The sequence below is a fragment of the Chlamydomonas reinhardtii genome, chromosome 2 (assembly GCF_000002595.2).
Source record: "Chlamydomonas reinhardtii strain CC-503 cw92 mt+ chromosome 2, whole genome shotgun sequence".
Classification (NCBI taxonomy): Eukaryota; Viridiplantae; Chlorophyta; class Chlorophyceae; order Chlamydomonadales; family Chlamydomonadaceae; genus Chlamydomonas; species Chlamydomonas reinhardtii.
The window spans coordinates 7,045,793-7,059,769 of NC_057005.1; the positions used below are offsets into that span (position 1 = coordinate 7,045,793).

Sequence of the window (13,977 nt, forward strand, 5' to 3'; positions counted from 1 at the left end):
AGGGGTTGCACAGGCTGCAGCGGTGACTGGAGGCGGTCAGCCACATCTGAATCGCGCAAAGGTAATCGGGCCGAGTCACACGCCGAGAGCTTTATACACCCGTCTTGGTGAACTTGACACGGCAAGTCACAGTGTCACACGCCCCAGTCACCGAAGGCTGGAAGTGCGTGCATCAGTTCCCACCCTCCTGCGGGTGTGAAGTAATTCTGCCACTGGTATGCAGGCCGTTGGCACCCGTCCGCCTGTGATAACAGGATGTATGTGCCTCAGCGCCTGATGCATTCCAGCGAGGCAGTGACTCCGCCGTCAGGCCCCCAACGCGGACTGAACGCCCAAGCCTCCTTAACTCCTTCTATCTCTTCAGCTGCACCTGTCATGCCACTCCAGCACGAATACCTTGCTGGTAAAGTACTATGGGCTGTATGGTGCATGCGCCATTCTGCGGCGCCGGGGCCTTGACGGCTGGACCAAGCCCAGGCCCATGCAACCGGTCATGTATGTGAGTATGTCCGGCGCCATGGCCCGGCGGCGTCATCGCAGATGCCCAGGCTGCCAGACGCCGTCACGCCGTGTTGGCAGCGAGGCAGCCGGCCACAATGAAATAATCCTGCAGTTCCGTGCATGCAGCAATTCCTTCTCATTACATGCGCGGGCACCACCTCACGCCAGCCCACCGCTTCGCTCCAAAAGGCACCGCATCCATGGCCGTCCTGCCAGCAGAATGCCTCCAGTCCTTCATGTCGCATTCAAGCAATCCTTGCGTTTGCGCAATCGCAGTACCAGAAAGCCCCAACCCTATCGCCAGTCATCATTCCATCCGCCCTGATCCCCCGGACCACCAAGCCATACCACGAGATAGAGTGATGTCAATCATTGCTTGCACGGCAAGCACACAGAATTGAGCATGATACAGAATGTGTATGCCAGAGGTAAGTTGTGTCAGTGCATGCGTAAAGTGTTTGTCGGCCGCCTGCCACTACCGTGACTCGAGACCGCAGGCAGGTTACTGTCCAAGAGGTGATTGGTGTTGTTAATTCGTCGCTAACACATCCTTGACCCGAGCTTGCCCTCTTAGAGGCTGAAAGTACAATAACGAGCACTACCACATATGCAATCAGTGTGTCGTGTGTATTGTGCCAAAGCGACCCCCTGCTGCTCAATAAACGCAATGCTACTGCTGCTGGCCTCCGCTAACGGGCGCCACCGCCCCCAGTCGATGCAGGGACGCCAGCAGCCTCGACGCCCGCTCCGTCATTCGACTGGCCCCACCGCCGCCGCCGGCGCCGCCACCGCTGCCGCCGTGCACGCTGCCACCGCCGTCAGCCGAACCGCGTGCGGACCCGGGCAGAGCTCCCGAGATCACACCAGACATGGGCAGTTGTTCATGGCTGGCTTTCTTAGTAAAGTCCCAACCGCCGCCGCCACTTCTACCTCCGGCTGGCGCCGCGCCAGGCTCGGAGGCTGTGCCGCGCGACTGATCGTCCAGCCGGCTTTGCAAGTGGCTCAGCAACAAGGACCCGCGGGAGTCGGAGTGCGGCAGGTTGCTGGCGGCGGAGCCGGTGGTGGTCGACGCCAGGAGCTTGAGGCGCGAGCCGCCCGGTGACGGCTGCCGGCTGCCGCTGCTGACCGGCTTGGCGGCTAGCTGTGGCGACGTCAGGCGCGCCGGCATGCCCTGCTGCCACGACGCGGCAACCGCATGCTGCTGCTGCTGCTGCTGCTGCTGCTGCGAGTTGTGGCGGGTGCTGCTGCCGACCCCAGCGCCGCTGACGGGCCGGTCCGTGAGTTCTGAAGAGCTGCTCATGTGGCGGAGCGCCGCGTGCACGTCGGCCGCAGTGGCGGAGTGGGCGCCCACACTGCCGGCGGCGCCGAACACCGCGCCCGCCAGACGCGCTGACCGCGGCTCGGCGGCGGCGGCGGCGGCGGCGGCGGCGGCGGCAGTGGCGCCCGCGTGCACACTGCCTTGCGGCGACATCACTCCATGCGGTCTGTCGTGAGACATGATGCCCACGGCGCCGACACCGCCGCCGCCGCCGGCCCGCGCGCCCAGGGCCAGGCTCCCGTTGGTTGTGCGGGCCGCCGCCTGTAGGCTGTCGCTGCTCCTGGTGGAGCTGGGCAGCGCACGGAAGGGAGCGGCGGCGCCGCCGACGGCCCGGTGCGGCGACTGCACACGCGAAGAGGCGCTGGCAGCCAGTGGCGACTGGTAGCTCCGCGGCGGCGCGTCGGTTACAGTCACCACACCCGGGACAGTGGATCTGCCGCCGTTGCCGGCTGACGGCTGCGGCTGGTAATCCAACCGCTGTACGGCAACCGCCTGTGGCCCGTCCGATTCCTGCTCGTCCAACTGCCCAACGCCGTACCCCCGGTACGGCAGCCCGCCGTTGACCGCGGCTGGGGCTGCTGGGGCAGCAAATGCCCACTGACCCAACGAACCGCCGGCGCCGCCGCCGCCTGTGGGTGATGCCAGCAGTGCCGCCGCGCCACCCGAGCGTGAGATCACATTGGCGCTGTACGGCTGTGGCCGCGCACCGCTGACGCCTGCTGGCGGCGTGGCACTGCCGGAGGTGAGGCCGCTGCCGCCGCCGCTGCCGCGGTGGCCGTACTGAACGCCGACGCGCATGTGCGGCTGTGGCGACGGCAGCAGGTTGCCGCGGGACGGCTGCGGGGGACGCGCAGCGGAATGACGATGTAAAATAACGCGGCTCAGCACAGCAGTCGAGCACACAGGCATATCAAGGGCTCTGATGCAGCCGCGTCACTGCCTGCACCAGTCAGCAACTACTGCAGCGGCCCGTGTATCAAGACCCACCTGCCGGATCGCTTGAGGGCTGGGTGTGTAATCTACACGCCCGCCGCCGCCTCGCCCGCCCGCCGCGCCGCTGCCATCGCCGCCGCGCGAGGCCAGCTGCCGCCCCAGCGGCGACTCCAGTAAGTTGTGCCGCACCGGCACCACGCCGTGACGCTGCGCCGAGCCGCCGCCGCCGCCATCCGGCAGTAGCTCTCCTGGCTGCGACTGCGTACGGCCAGCGCCGGCCACAGCCGCCGCCATGCGCCGGGCTTCGTCAAAGTAGAAACCCACATCACTGCTGCGCCCGGCGCGGCCGCCGGGCCGGCCCGGGCTGTCTGTGTCGCCGCCAACCGCCGCCGCGACCGCCTGTGCCGGGTACACAGTACATGAACACATGAAGCTGCTCTGTCAGTACCGTGCAGTGGTGAGGCGCGCACGGTGACGTGGCAACAAGGCCACGAGGGGCACAACGCGATGCAGGACACGGTGGCGGCAAATGCCTGTATGTGCAGCGCCAGCACCGGGCGCACACGCCCGCCGACCATGTCTTTGGCCGCACCCTATCTGACCTCCAGTGATAATCATAGATCCGGGCGAAAGCCCGAGACATGGCCACTACTCACCTGTTGTTGTTGTTGCTGCTGCTGCTGCTGCTGCTGCCTCTGGTCCATGAATGACGTCTCGCTGTGGCGGTGGCCCCGACTGCGGCCCGACCGCGACCCTGCAGCCACCTCTGCCGCGCTCACACCCGCGCCCGCGCCTGCTACACCCGGGCCGCTGCGTCCGCCGCTTGCCTCGACGCCGCCCGGCAAGACCTGCCCTGCCGCTGGCACTCCCCAGAACGGCTCTTCCCCCGCTGCAGCTCCTGCCGCTGCTTCAGCTGCCAGCGCGTCGGCCACAGCAGCCTGGACTCCGGCGGGCAGGCGCACCAGCGGCTGCGAGCTGCCGTCACCCACGCCCGGGCCCACCGGGCACACCTCGTCTCTATCATTACCGCCGTCATCGCCAGCCGCCGCCGCCGCCGCCGCCGCCGCCGCCGCAGCCGCCGCCGCCGCCACCTCGTCGTCGTTCCTGTCACGGACCACCAAAGCGTCCGCCGTCTGCTGGCCTTGCAGCCGGGGCCAGCTCTGTGGATCGTTGCCGCGAGCTCGTCTGGGTGTGCTGCTGCCGCCACCTTCAGCAGCGCCGCCCTGCAGGCCCCGGCCCGCATCCTTCCGCCAACGCGACTCGCGGCCTCGGACGTCAGCAGCGTCGGCGCCACCATCCATGTCAGCATCGTTTTCGCCACTGCCGGCGCCAGCGCTGGCGCCGCCGTCATCGTCGTTGTGCCAGGCAGGTGCGTTGCCCTGGCGGAAGGAGCGCGACAGCGCCGTCAGCTCCCGCGCCGTCGCCGCACGCGCGAGTTCAAAAGAGTCTTGGCTGCTGACGTCCGCCACCGCTGCGAGCTCGTCCTCGCCGCCGCCGTCGCCGCTAGCCTCGCCAGCACCAGCTGCGGCGGCGACACCCGGGCCTGCCTCGCCGCCGCCCCTAGCTGCGTGCGCCGGCGGGGGCACAGGCGCGCCACGCCATGCGACCTGTGGGCAGGAGGATTCAAGAATCAAGGTGTCGGTGCTGCAGGCGCCGTGGTAGGTGTGCCGGGCGAACGCTGTTTGGTTCGGCCGGCACATGAAGGGCCGTTGTGACGGAGTCTGACTAACGGCGCCAGAATAGGTGCCCCATAGTCGCTCCGCTATGCCTGTTCATAATTTCTATACAGCAGGTATCCAACCACACCGCTTTCAGACAGGTCACCAAGGAGCTCTACCGCACAGCAATACACAAGCGCAGATTCTATTAGTATATCCAACCTGGTCCTCCATTGACTCCCGCGACGACTCTGTCGTCAACACAGCCTCGACAAATGAGCCCTTGCTTTGCGCGGCTGCAGAGCGCCGAGAGAACGCTTCCTGAGCCTCGGCAGCAGTCCTCCGCTGGCCGCCCTCCTGGACCTCATTCTCATATCGTTTGGAAATTGCAAACGATTTTCCTGCTTTAGCAGCGGTCGTCTCGGCCTCGGCCTCGGGTTCGGCCCGCGGGCGCAGATGCGAGACGTCGTCGCCATATCCAACTAATAAATCTTGAGAGCTAAGGCATCCACCCATGATTTCATTGAGCTCCCGCGGGCTATATCGTGTGACAACTAGCGTGACAGATAAACAGCTCTTCTTCCCTGTTATTACAAAGTGGCTGTTAGTACATTGAGATAGCAACTCATTGTGTAAATGTGTATTCGAGCGCAAAGGTGCTGGTCCAGCGCCATAGTTGACGAGCAGCGAGGTTTGTCGGCACGTTGTATCTCACGGCAAGTGGGCCCCCTGAGCTAGGAGACCTTGGTTATGCATTGAGACTTTGGTTATGCATTGTCAATCGGTCCGTTCCAAATGCAGTAGTCTCAAGTTAAGTGGATTCACCCTGATAGGTCGTGCAGGCACCCAGAACGTGGCGCTAGCGGGCAGCTTTACGCAGACCCCAGGCGTCTTTATCTTGGCGTTGCAGACAACTCCCTTCCCCCAAATCGCTAAACCTTGTGCCGCCCGATTTTTCACGCTCTCGTTGCAGCACACCTCTGGGGACCCGGCTGGTGCTGGTGCAGACCCGGCTGGTGCTGGCGCAGACCCGGCTGGGGCCTGGGCGGGCTCCATAGTCGTCACGAGGCCTGTCACTACGTTCATAGCGGTCTTGTGTTGGGCGCAGAGAGAGTCAGCCACAGGAAGTTGCAGGACGGGGGCCCGCCGCTGCTCTTGACGAGTTGACGGAGTAAACGGTGAACATGGGACGGATATGAAAGGGAAACCCCTCCCCCCAGCTGGCTGCCGGCCTTCACCAAATCGTGCATTGTTGGACGGATATGCAGCTTGCCCAAGAGCTTGCCCCCCCCCAGCTCGTTGCGCTGCAGGTTAAACATATCTAATGCTGGGGTTCCGGTGTCGGGGGAGGCTTTGGCTGCCGGTGCCATTGCTGGTGCTCTGGCCCATTTGTGGGCCTTGAAGTGGGAGAACCGCCACGGCGCCACAAGCAGCCTCGAGGAGGCGTAGGGAGGCGCTTTGGCGGGTGGCTGCCAATGCATGTTGGGCGTTCTTAAGGACTGGTAGTGAGCGTGCGACTGGGAGAGTATAATGGTGGTGCCTCCATGTCGCGCGTCGGGTACGGACATGCACGTTTTTGGGAATGTGTTGTGGGACTTGTGCCTTGTGATGGAACATGGCAAGGGGCAGGAAAGCGTAGTCTACTTGTGGCATGGGCACTGCAGGAGACGCATAGGGTGGTCTCACTGTTCTGCCTCAATCCGCTGCTGCCCTGATAACATGTGTACAGACGACGTCGAGGAATCTCTGAGGTGGAATGAGGTAGTTGCGAAACCTTCAGACAATGCACCCAGGATGCACCAATGCGGCTTGGGCGCAGCCCCCCTTAGGGCCCTTGCTTGTCGCAGCACGCATCAATTTCTCTGGGCTGGGCGTATTACAGCCCTTGCACAAATGCACAGTTGCCTGCCGCTGCTCCCACAGCAAACATGCACTACCGCAACCATGGATGCAACGCCTGCACATGGATGCCAGACATGGATGACTGTCAAGTCAGCATCCCCTTGCAGGACTACCTTGCCTGCCCCCCTCCACCACACCTGCCACTCCACCCACGCGCCCCGCAGGGTGCACTCCTCCTTGCAGTCGTCATAATTATGTGCGCATCGATCGCATTCATGAATGGCGCAGCATGTTCTGGCTTGCTTGCTGTTGGTCCTCGAACTCCATACGTTGCCCCCACTTATCACTTGTTATTATTAACGCCTGGCCACTTTAGGCGCTTCGCAGTGATGCTTGCACCCAGCGTCTTAAAAAACCCGTACGAGTAAGGCCACCTAGAATGCCACCAAAATCATGCGCCGCCGCCATGCCTGGCTCCTCCTTTCTCAGCCACACGAAGTAAGCAACCCTGCCCCAAGCGCCTCTGAAAGCACCTGGCGGGTATGTTTATTTGTATGCAAACAGCTTTATTGGAAGTCGTGCCACAGGTTTGCACGCAACTGCGCCACGTCTCTCTCCATGCTTTTCCTTTGTCGAGGCCTGCCCATCTGGCCCATGCGCGCTTGCATTGCGTCACGATGAGTGCCCATGCGCGCGCAAATAGCAACCACAAAATTAAACGCATGTGTGCCAATCATAAAGCATGCATAGCACGCGCTGCACACTCCCCCTCAACTCTCGTCCGGGGATGACGCCAGAACCCCGAGCCCTGTGTGCACATCCGGCTCAACGCTACGCTAGGCATAAAAGGCAGCTGAAACACGCGCGAGCACAATAAAACCAGTTCCGTCCCTTATAGCTTGCAAGCCTGCACTTTAGCCGTTAATGACACTACCGTATTACTTTCAACCTGTCCTTCGTAAGAGTTTGCCTCAGAACAGGCTCCGAGACCCCTCGCCTTCGGAGTGTTATGGTGTTGGCCTATGAGCAGGGGCTCGTCAAATCGCCGCGCGGCGCCCCTGCACCCGGGGCCCACCTCGGCGCCCCAATTGCTCCGTAGGCAACCACTGCGATGGCCTCCCTGTTGCCCCCACATGCATACGGCATGCAGGTGAACGCCACACGAATTCTGAGGCGTCTTGGCAGAACCACATACAACAGCCTGGCCCTCGATACTGCCGCGTATTATTACTTCATGGCACCACCCGACGCTTCGAAAACACGTTGCATCGATGATGTCCCCGTGTAAAGTGCTCGCCCCAAAGGAACAAGGCCATAGCCGACCGAGGCACAGCGCTCCGCCCTGCCACCCCCTCGTGCACATGTGCATCGCGGCGGCCACAATGACGCAGCCCTACCGCTCATCGATGCCTGCTCCTTCACCGGCATACACACGCGCACGCAAACCGCCTGTACTGGCAATGCGGGGGCAAGCTCACCTCGGTCACAACGACAACATACCGCTGCATTACTGAAAGTCACATGCACCCTGTAGGTCTGTACGCCAAAGCATACCAATACATAGTGCCAACGCATGTTCGGTTGTCTAAGCGACGGGGCATCACGTCATGTCGCGCCGGAGCCATGCCAGCGGCGCGGACTCTGAACTGCCTGAGCCACAGCCAACCTCTTGTTGCTTCGCCACTTGCTGGTGCCATTAACTGGCACTGGCACCGCCTGACCCACATGGTCCATGTGTGCCCATGCCACGCCACGGGGAGCCGCCTATGCATTACGTCCCACACGCAGCGGTGCAAGTGGCTCTTACAGCTCTCGCCCCGGCCGCTGTATCAGCACCACAAACGCGAGCGGTAGTACGGCGGTTCGGCGCGGCTTAGGCGCGTGTGGGCACCTTGGGCGCTGGGCCTGTGACCGCCATCGACAGCGAATTGGGCATCAGCCCCAATTCCGCCTCAAAGATGTCACCAGCATCCACCGGCCGCCTTTTGGACGCCGCGTCTAGCCGGGCAAACCCATGCACAACCGCCTTTGCCTCATCTGCGCCCGCCGTGCCTGCGCTCGCATGGTGCCCCTGGCCGGGGTTGTTGTCGTGCTGGGTACAGGTGTCACCGCCCTGCTGCGCAGCCGGGTCTCCCCGTGCCTCGCTTCTGGCCTCCATATCGCTGCCCACGGTTTTGCTGGCGAGCAGTACAGACTCGTTCTCTGGTAGCGGGCTTAGGTGAGCGCTGCTGTGAAGTTCGGCTTTACCTGCTTGCGCGCGCGCGTTGGAATCATGGCTGCCGCTAGCTCGGCTGCAGCTGCTGGCCCCCTCAGAGGCGTCGGAGGTGCGGCCGTCCTTCATCATCCCGCGCACGCTGCTGCCGCGCCCGAGGCGCAGAGCCAAGAGCGCTGCGCATGTGGCGTCATCAACGCTGCCCCGCACGGCTGCGAGCTTATATTCCTGTGGGGCCAGGGTGCACGGGCATGGATTGGGGTGACCGCGCGGACTCAGCAAACCTATTGGGTTTGCTATGACACAGCTAAACAAATGAACGTGCTTGCCAGTGGGGAAATCGGTAGCAGTACAAGCGACTAGCTTGGCCGCGAGACTCATAATCTGAGCCCTATTGCGCGTCGACGGCACAGCACGAAAGGGCACGAAACACAGGAACAGGGCAATGTCGAGGACTGAGGCTTCGCAACAAATGGCTAACGAATGGCGCAACGACAACTTTTATGGAACAGCTGGGTTGCGGACGGACTCCTCCTGGAGTCCTTGGACCCGCGAACACGGACATGTGGTGCACCCGAATGGACGGGCCAGCGGACGGGGTTACGCGGCCCCCAGCGTCTTCATCTTGGCTACCGAAGTCCTACGGTATCACACGCGCTCTGGTTGCAGCATACCTCATGCTCAAGTCGAGGCGCTTGCACTGCAGGTTGCACCCTCGATGCGCTGTCAAGGACCACACCACGCCGCCGTGGCACAGTCGGCGCCAGCTCTGTGCAGTGCTCCTCCTCGGACTCCTGAGACTCCTGTGCACAGGACATTATGGGTGATGAGGCTGGAGTTCTGCGGCCAGGCCGTCGCGCTGACGCCATTGAGCGCGGCAAGACCAATGCATAACGTACCACCGATTCACGCGGGCGGCCTTCCTGCTGCTGGCCCGGAAGCGTTCTTCTGCTGGAGCATTGGCCCATAGTTTGCTCGCTTTGATATGAGAGACTAGGCGCTTTTCAGTTATACATGTACTGAAATCACAGCGCGCGCTTGTGCAAAGCGGAGCAGCAAGAAAGCGAAAATCTGTGAGCTGTGTGGATACGCCTGAGCCTTTGGCCTTCACTACCGTATGGCTGAGGCTCTATACTGTGGCGTATGGTTTATGCCCGGCAGCTGGGCGTTCGAGCAACCTCATAGAATGTCTGGATGAACTCGCTATGGACGTGCCATGTTCAACCCGGTCCTTCACCCCCCCTCCAGTCCCCCCCCCCCCCGCAAGTAACGGCCTGCTGGCTGACACGTTCTACGCCGTGCAGTACACAGCTAGCAGTGTTGCAGTCACCCAGCGGCTCCGATTATCCTTGTGACATTGTGCTGCCCGGTGCGACTGGCACGGAAACCTTCAGGTCATGCTCTTCGAAAGCTGTACCCCAACAGGATGGCTGTACGGGAGTGGTCAGGGCCAAAAATGATGCAGCCGCTTAGCGATTTCTCATACCTTTTATGCGGAAGCCAGCGGGTCGCGGACTGGCCCGTCCACGCAGGTTTGCTCAGGCCTTCGAGCGGCGGCGGTGGCGTTGATGCCGCGGACTCACACTCTCCACCACCGCCCACGGCCCCCTGCGCCCCTCTTAGCGGCCCTCGGGTAGGTCGGCCGTATGACGTAGGGCCTGTGGGCACGTGCAGTGCCGCTGTGACGGAGCTTCCCAGGTCCTGTGCTCGGGCGCATCGTTGGCGCGGTGGCCGGCATCGTCTCGCTCTCGGCCGGGGTCCAGGGGAGGCACTACTAAATAGGCGAGTTAGGGTCGTGCGTGATTCTGGACAGGGTTGGGGTACAAACTTGAACCCGGGGGAAAGCCGCCAAGCCTACACCTGATGGGCAGCCGCTCTCACAGGGATAACCAAACCACTAACCTTCCCCGCTGCCGGTGGTTGCCGGTCAGAGACACGCGCCAGCAACGGCGCTTGACAGCACAACTGTCTGGACGAGCAGGGGTCACGTCAAGCGCATAATGATGAGCAATGGTGTTGGGCAACGGAGGAGGTTACATGGCTTGCGCACGCCAGGCTCCGAACGGGTGCCCATGCCCCCAAAACGGGGACGCCGCGGCTTCCGCCATCGCGGCGTCCCCACACGCTGACGTGTGCAGGGGTCTGCCTGGAGCAGGTGACCACCTGAGCCGTGTACTACAACTAGCGAACACACAGCACCCGCGCGTGACCCGGGTTTCAAGCATTCTAGGCTACCGTATTCATGCACGTGTGCCATGACTCCCATCGCAAACTTTCATACTGCTTTGCCATCCCACAAATCCCCGGCTATGTCCGGGCGATGAGGATAGCCGGGCGATGAGGTTGTTCGGCCTCAGACTGTGGAGGGGCTCAGCCCCTTTTCCCGTGACCGGGGAACACTTGTCCCATACAGTGTACGCACCATCAAACAAGGTTGATTGTAACAAAAGCATGCGACCCATTAAGCCTTGTCTCTGGCGGACGCTTGGGGCCCCACGTTCGCACCGAGCAGACAAACACACGCACGCACGCACGCACGCACGCACGCACGCACACACACACACACACACACACACAGGCACACACACAGGCACACACACAATCGCGGGGCTCGGTCTGTTGTTGTTTTGCACACAGGCACACACACAATCAGTGCTTCTGTTTCCCATAAAACATACCAAACACACATTCACAAGCCCTTCGTCTACATTTACAAACACACATGCACCCGCACGCACGACCCCTCCACATGCAAGTGCAACTCAGCAGCCATTCAGTTGTCGGCGCCACAAGAGTCCGACGTGTGCGTCTTGCATTCTTAAATGGTTCTATACTAGCACTACCATAGCCCACAAATTACAGACCACATGCAAGAGATTTAACACTATCCTCTACTACCGTATCTGTTCCTATGCTGCTGCTTTCTTTCTTCATGCCAGCTTTACTTTCAGCGTTTGCTGCAGTGCGCAATCCCACCCTCAGCAATGCAACTCCTTGTCCCGCCCTCATCAACAAGAGCGGGCGGTATCCTTCAGCCCCACAGAATAAATGTTGTTTCAGCCCCGCAGAGGACGCAGCAGGCATCACAGATAACAAATGTACGGTGTGTTTGTGTACACGCAGGCAAGAAAGGTGGTTCCCCAGAAGCACAGCCAAAGTGGGCTGACCCCACACTGCGTCCGTCGTCCGATCAAGGCCGCACAAAACCACCGCCCCCTACGGTAACCCAAATAAATCCTACATTGCAGCCGCTGTCCGCTTCGTGCGCAAGCCTTTTCTAGCCTCATCAATCCCATCCCACGCCGCAAATGAGGTGCGCATCCTCCGGCACGAACCCTGCCAGGAGGTCCCAATCCAGCCAACGCAGCACACACACCTCCGCGTTCATGATGATGCGGCCACTCGTGCCCGACGCCGTAGCCAGCGGCTCCGTGACCATGCGCGTCACCTGGAGTCGGGGAGCAAGAGCGGACAAACAGCAGGGGCAGCGGGGGTCAGATACGGTGGAGGCAGTAGGACCGGTGGACGGCAATGACCGGCGGCGAAAACCCTAGCAGCTAGGCACAAACCCTAGAGCTACCCGTCCTGCACACGTGCGCGCTGCCTGTCCTAGCCCGCCTCACCTCGCGCTGCTCCTGCAGCTTGGCCGCCAGACGCATGCACGCCGCCGCGAACGCGCGCTCCGTGCGGACGCGCCGGCTCGTAGCCAACACAGCCGCCGGCCAAGACGACGATGGGCACGCCGCGGTGGCCGCCGGGGCGAAGGGTGCCGGGCTGCTGCTGCCGCCGCATCCAGAGCTGCCGCCAAGGCTGCCGCTGCTGCTGGCGGGCCCACAGCGCAGCGCGTGCACGGGTGCCGCAGCTGAGGCCGCTGCGCGTCCACTGCTGCCGGGCACTGCTTGTGCGCGCACGTGTACGAGCATTGTAACCGGCAGCTGCACGCGCCGCCACGTGTGTAGGGCGAGGCGCAAGGTGTCGGGAGATGAAAGGCCCAGGGCGGGGTGCACCCGGGTCATCCACTCCTCCGGGCATTCGAGGCGGTTAAGCAGCCGCGTCACAGGCGAGGGCAGGTGCTGCCAGCAGCCGGGCGCGGCGGGCGCGGCGGGCCCAGTTACGGAGTGCTCTTCCTTGCTGACAGCTGCTATCACGGCCTCGTCGCGTGATGTCGTTACTCGACATAGAGCCGGGCCCCACGCAGTGCCCGCCGACGACGATAAGCAAAAACTAGAAGTGCGCGAAGCATTGCGGCAGGGAGATGGCTCTGCGGGCACGCTGGGTTGCGCTGAGCTGACCTCAAAGTTGCACAGTAGCTCGCGCGGTATCCACGAAGACCGACCAGGAGAAGCGGTGGTCGATGCGCAGGCCGCGGGAGTGAAGCTGTCGTCAAGGTTACAATGCCATGTTGTGCATGGCAAGGCTGGGCCGCAGAGTGTTGTCGCGTGAGCGGGCTCAAACCGCATAACGCGTTGTCTTTTTGCGGGTTGCATGCCTAGACATGCCGATGGTCGCTCCTCACGCACAGTCGTGTGGGAACCCGCATCAGCACGGGTTTCACTATAGCCGCCGACTCCGTCAAATGCACGCCTTTCCATGATGTAAGGCTTGTGGACAGTAACAGCCGTGGCCACACCGGCGCTTGGATTCGTGTTGGTCAGCGACGTCAGTCCATAAAGCGCTCAACCCTTCACTGTGACGAAGCCATCGGGGCAATTCGAAATGTAAGTATAACCCTATAGCCATAGCATCCGCTGGTAACCCTCTGCAATTCACCTCGACTCACCGCTGAAACCGTGCCACTTCGCTCGGGCTTTGAGACGCCCTTAGGGCGGAGCGGACGCTTTGCCCGTCACAGAGCTATGACTGATATAAGATCAACTGTGTAAGCGTGTTGACAGGAAACAGGTGCCCAACTTTCACACGCGCAGGCCCGACCTGAGGCCCTCTGATGCGTCGTTATGCACTTGGCAGGCTGAGCTCTGTCAAGTGTTCATAGGTGAAACATAAGGCCATTTATATGTATGTGTTACTCTAACCTTTCGCTATTGCGCGCGCGCGGACCTGTACAACCGATTCTCGGTCTCCGGCGCTACGTAACAAACTAGCATCTGTTGCATGTATAAGTGGCCGCTGAAAGATTGCGTGTTATCGAATGATTTAGATGGTATCAGGTGACAAATGCAAATGTGTCGCCAGCCGCGGTAACCGTGCGTAACGATTCACTGCTGTCTCGGCCGAGTCCAGCATGCGAGCACGGTCTGCCCCTAAGCGATGGTTACACACTTACAAGCCGAGTTCAAGTTCTCGTCTTGAAAGTTCATGGGAGTGCTGTCGCTGCGAAAACCGTGCCCTCCAACCTCTTCGTAGTTCGGGCAGCCGGCCGCAAGCACGGCGTGCAAGATGGCCCTTACACCGCCGCTTAATACAAACTCTGGGTGATGGCCAACAGGGGCTGGCCAACTTCCCTTCAACGCCCTTCTTTGTCCTCGGCGCAGTCGGCTGGCCCCCCTGCGTTT

At 61.8% G+C, this 13,977-nt stretch overlaps 3 protein-coding genes across 3 annotated transcripts; all 3 read right to left on the minus strand.

The window, feature by feature from the left end:
- Nucleotides 1-80: 80 nt before the first annotated feature.
- On the minus strand, nt 81-5,183 carry CHLRE_02g147350v5 (uncharacterized protein). The gene is made up of 4 exons (XM_043060336.1): nt 4,633-5,183; nt 3,409-4,359; nt 2,807-3,151; nt 81-2,656 (listed from the first exon to the last, which is right to left on the minus strand). Exons 1-4 carry the CDS (start codon nt 4,924-4,926, stop codon nt 1,172-1,174), a joined length of 3,075 nt encoding a protein of 1,024 aa, XP_042927695.1. The 5' UTR covers nt 4,927-5,183; the 3' UTR covers nt 81-1,171.
- Nucleotides 5,184-6,172: 989 nt separating this feature from the next.
- CHLRE_02g147300v5 (uncharacterized protein) lies at nt 6,173-9,599 on the minus strand. Its single transcript, XM_001694844.2, has 3 exons — nt 9,364-9,599; nt 9,139-9,267; nt 6,173-8,692 (listed from the first exon to the last, which is right to left on the minus strand). Exons 1-3 carry the CDS (start codon nt 9,430-9,432, stop codon nt 8,126-8,128), a joined length of 765 nt encoding a protein of 254 aa, XP_001694896.2. The 5' UTR covers nt 9,433-9,599; the 3' UTR covers nt 6,173-8,125.
- An 886-nt stretch (nt 9,600-10,485) lies between these two features.
- On the minus strand, nt 10,486-13,763 carry CHLRE_02g147301v5 (uncharacterized protein). Its single transcript, XM_043060334.1, has 3 exons — nt 13,245-13,763; nt 12,088-13,151; nt 10,486-11,912 (listed from the first exon to the last, which is right to left on the minus strand). Exons 2-3 carry the CDS (start codon nt 13,054-13,056, stop codon nt 11,751-11,753), a joined length of 1,131 nt encoding a protein of 376 aa, XP_042927696.1. The 5' UTR covers nt 13,057-13,151; nt 13,245-13,763; the 3' UTR covers nt 10,486-11,750.
- Nucleotides 13,764-13,977: the final 214 nt, after the last annotated feature.

Excerpts from the sequence above, each read along its gene's own strand:
- CHLRE_02g147301v5 (XM_043060334.1), bottom strand. The coding sequence starts at position 13,056 with ATGGAAAGGCGTGCATTTGACGGAGTCGGCGGCTATAGTGAAACCCGT. Across the intron at positions 11,913-12,087 it reads AGCTGCAGGAGCAGCGCGAG|GTGACGCGCATGGTCACGGA; the intron begins GTGAGGCGGGCT and ends CCCCGACTCCAG.
- CHLRE_02g147300v5 (XM_001694844.2), bottom strand. The coding sequence starts at position 9,432 with ATGGGCCAATGCTCCAGCAGAAGAACGCTTCCGGGCCAGCAGCAGGAA. Across the intron at positions 9,268-9,363 it reads GCCGCCCGCGTGAATCGGTG|GAGTCTCAGGAGTCCGAGGA; the intron begins GTACGTTATGCA and ends TCCTGTGCACAG. Across the intron at positions 8,693-9,138 it reads CGCCTCGACTTGAGCATGAG|GAATATAAGCTCGCAGCCGT; the intron begins GTATGCTGCAAC and ends CTGGCCCCACAG.
- CHLRE_02g147350v5 (XM_043060336.1), bottom strand. The coding sequence starts at position 4,926 with ATGGGTGGATGCCTTAGCTCTCAAGATTTATTAGTTGGATATGGCGAC. Across the intron at positions 4,360-4,632 it reads GGGAGTCAATGGAGGACCAG|GTCGCATGGCGTGGCGCGCC; the intron begins GTTGGATATACT and ends TCCTGCCCACAG. Across the intron at positions 2,657-2,806 it reads GCCCTCAAGCGATCCGGCAG|CCGTCCCGCGGCAACCTGCT; the intron begins GTGGGTCTTGAT and ends CGTCCCCCGCAG.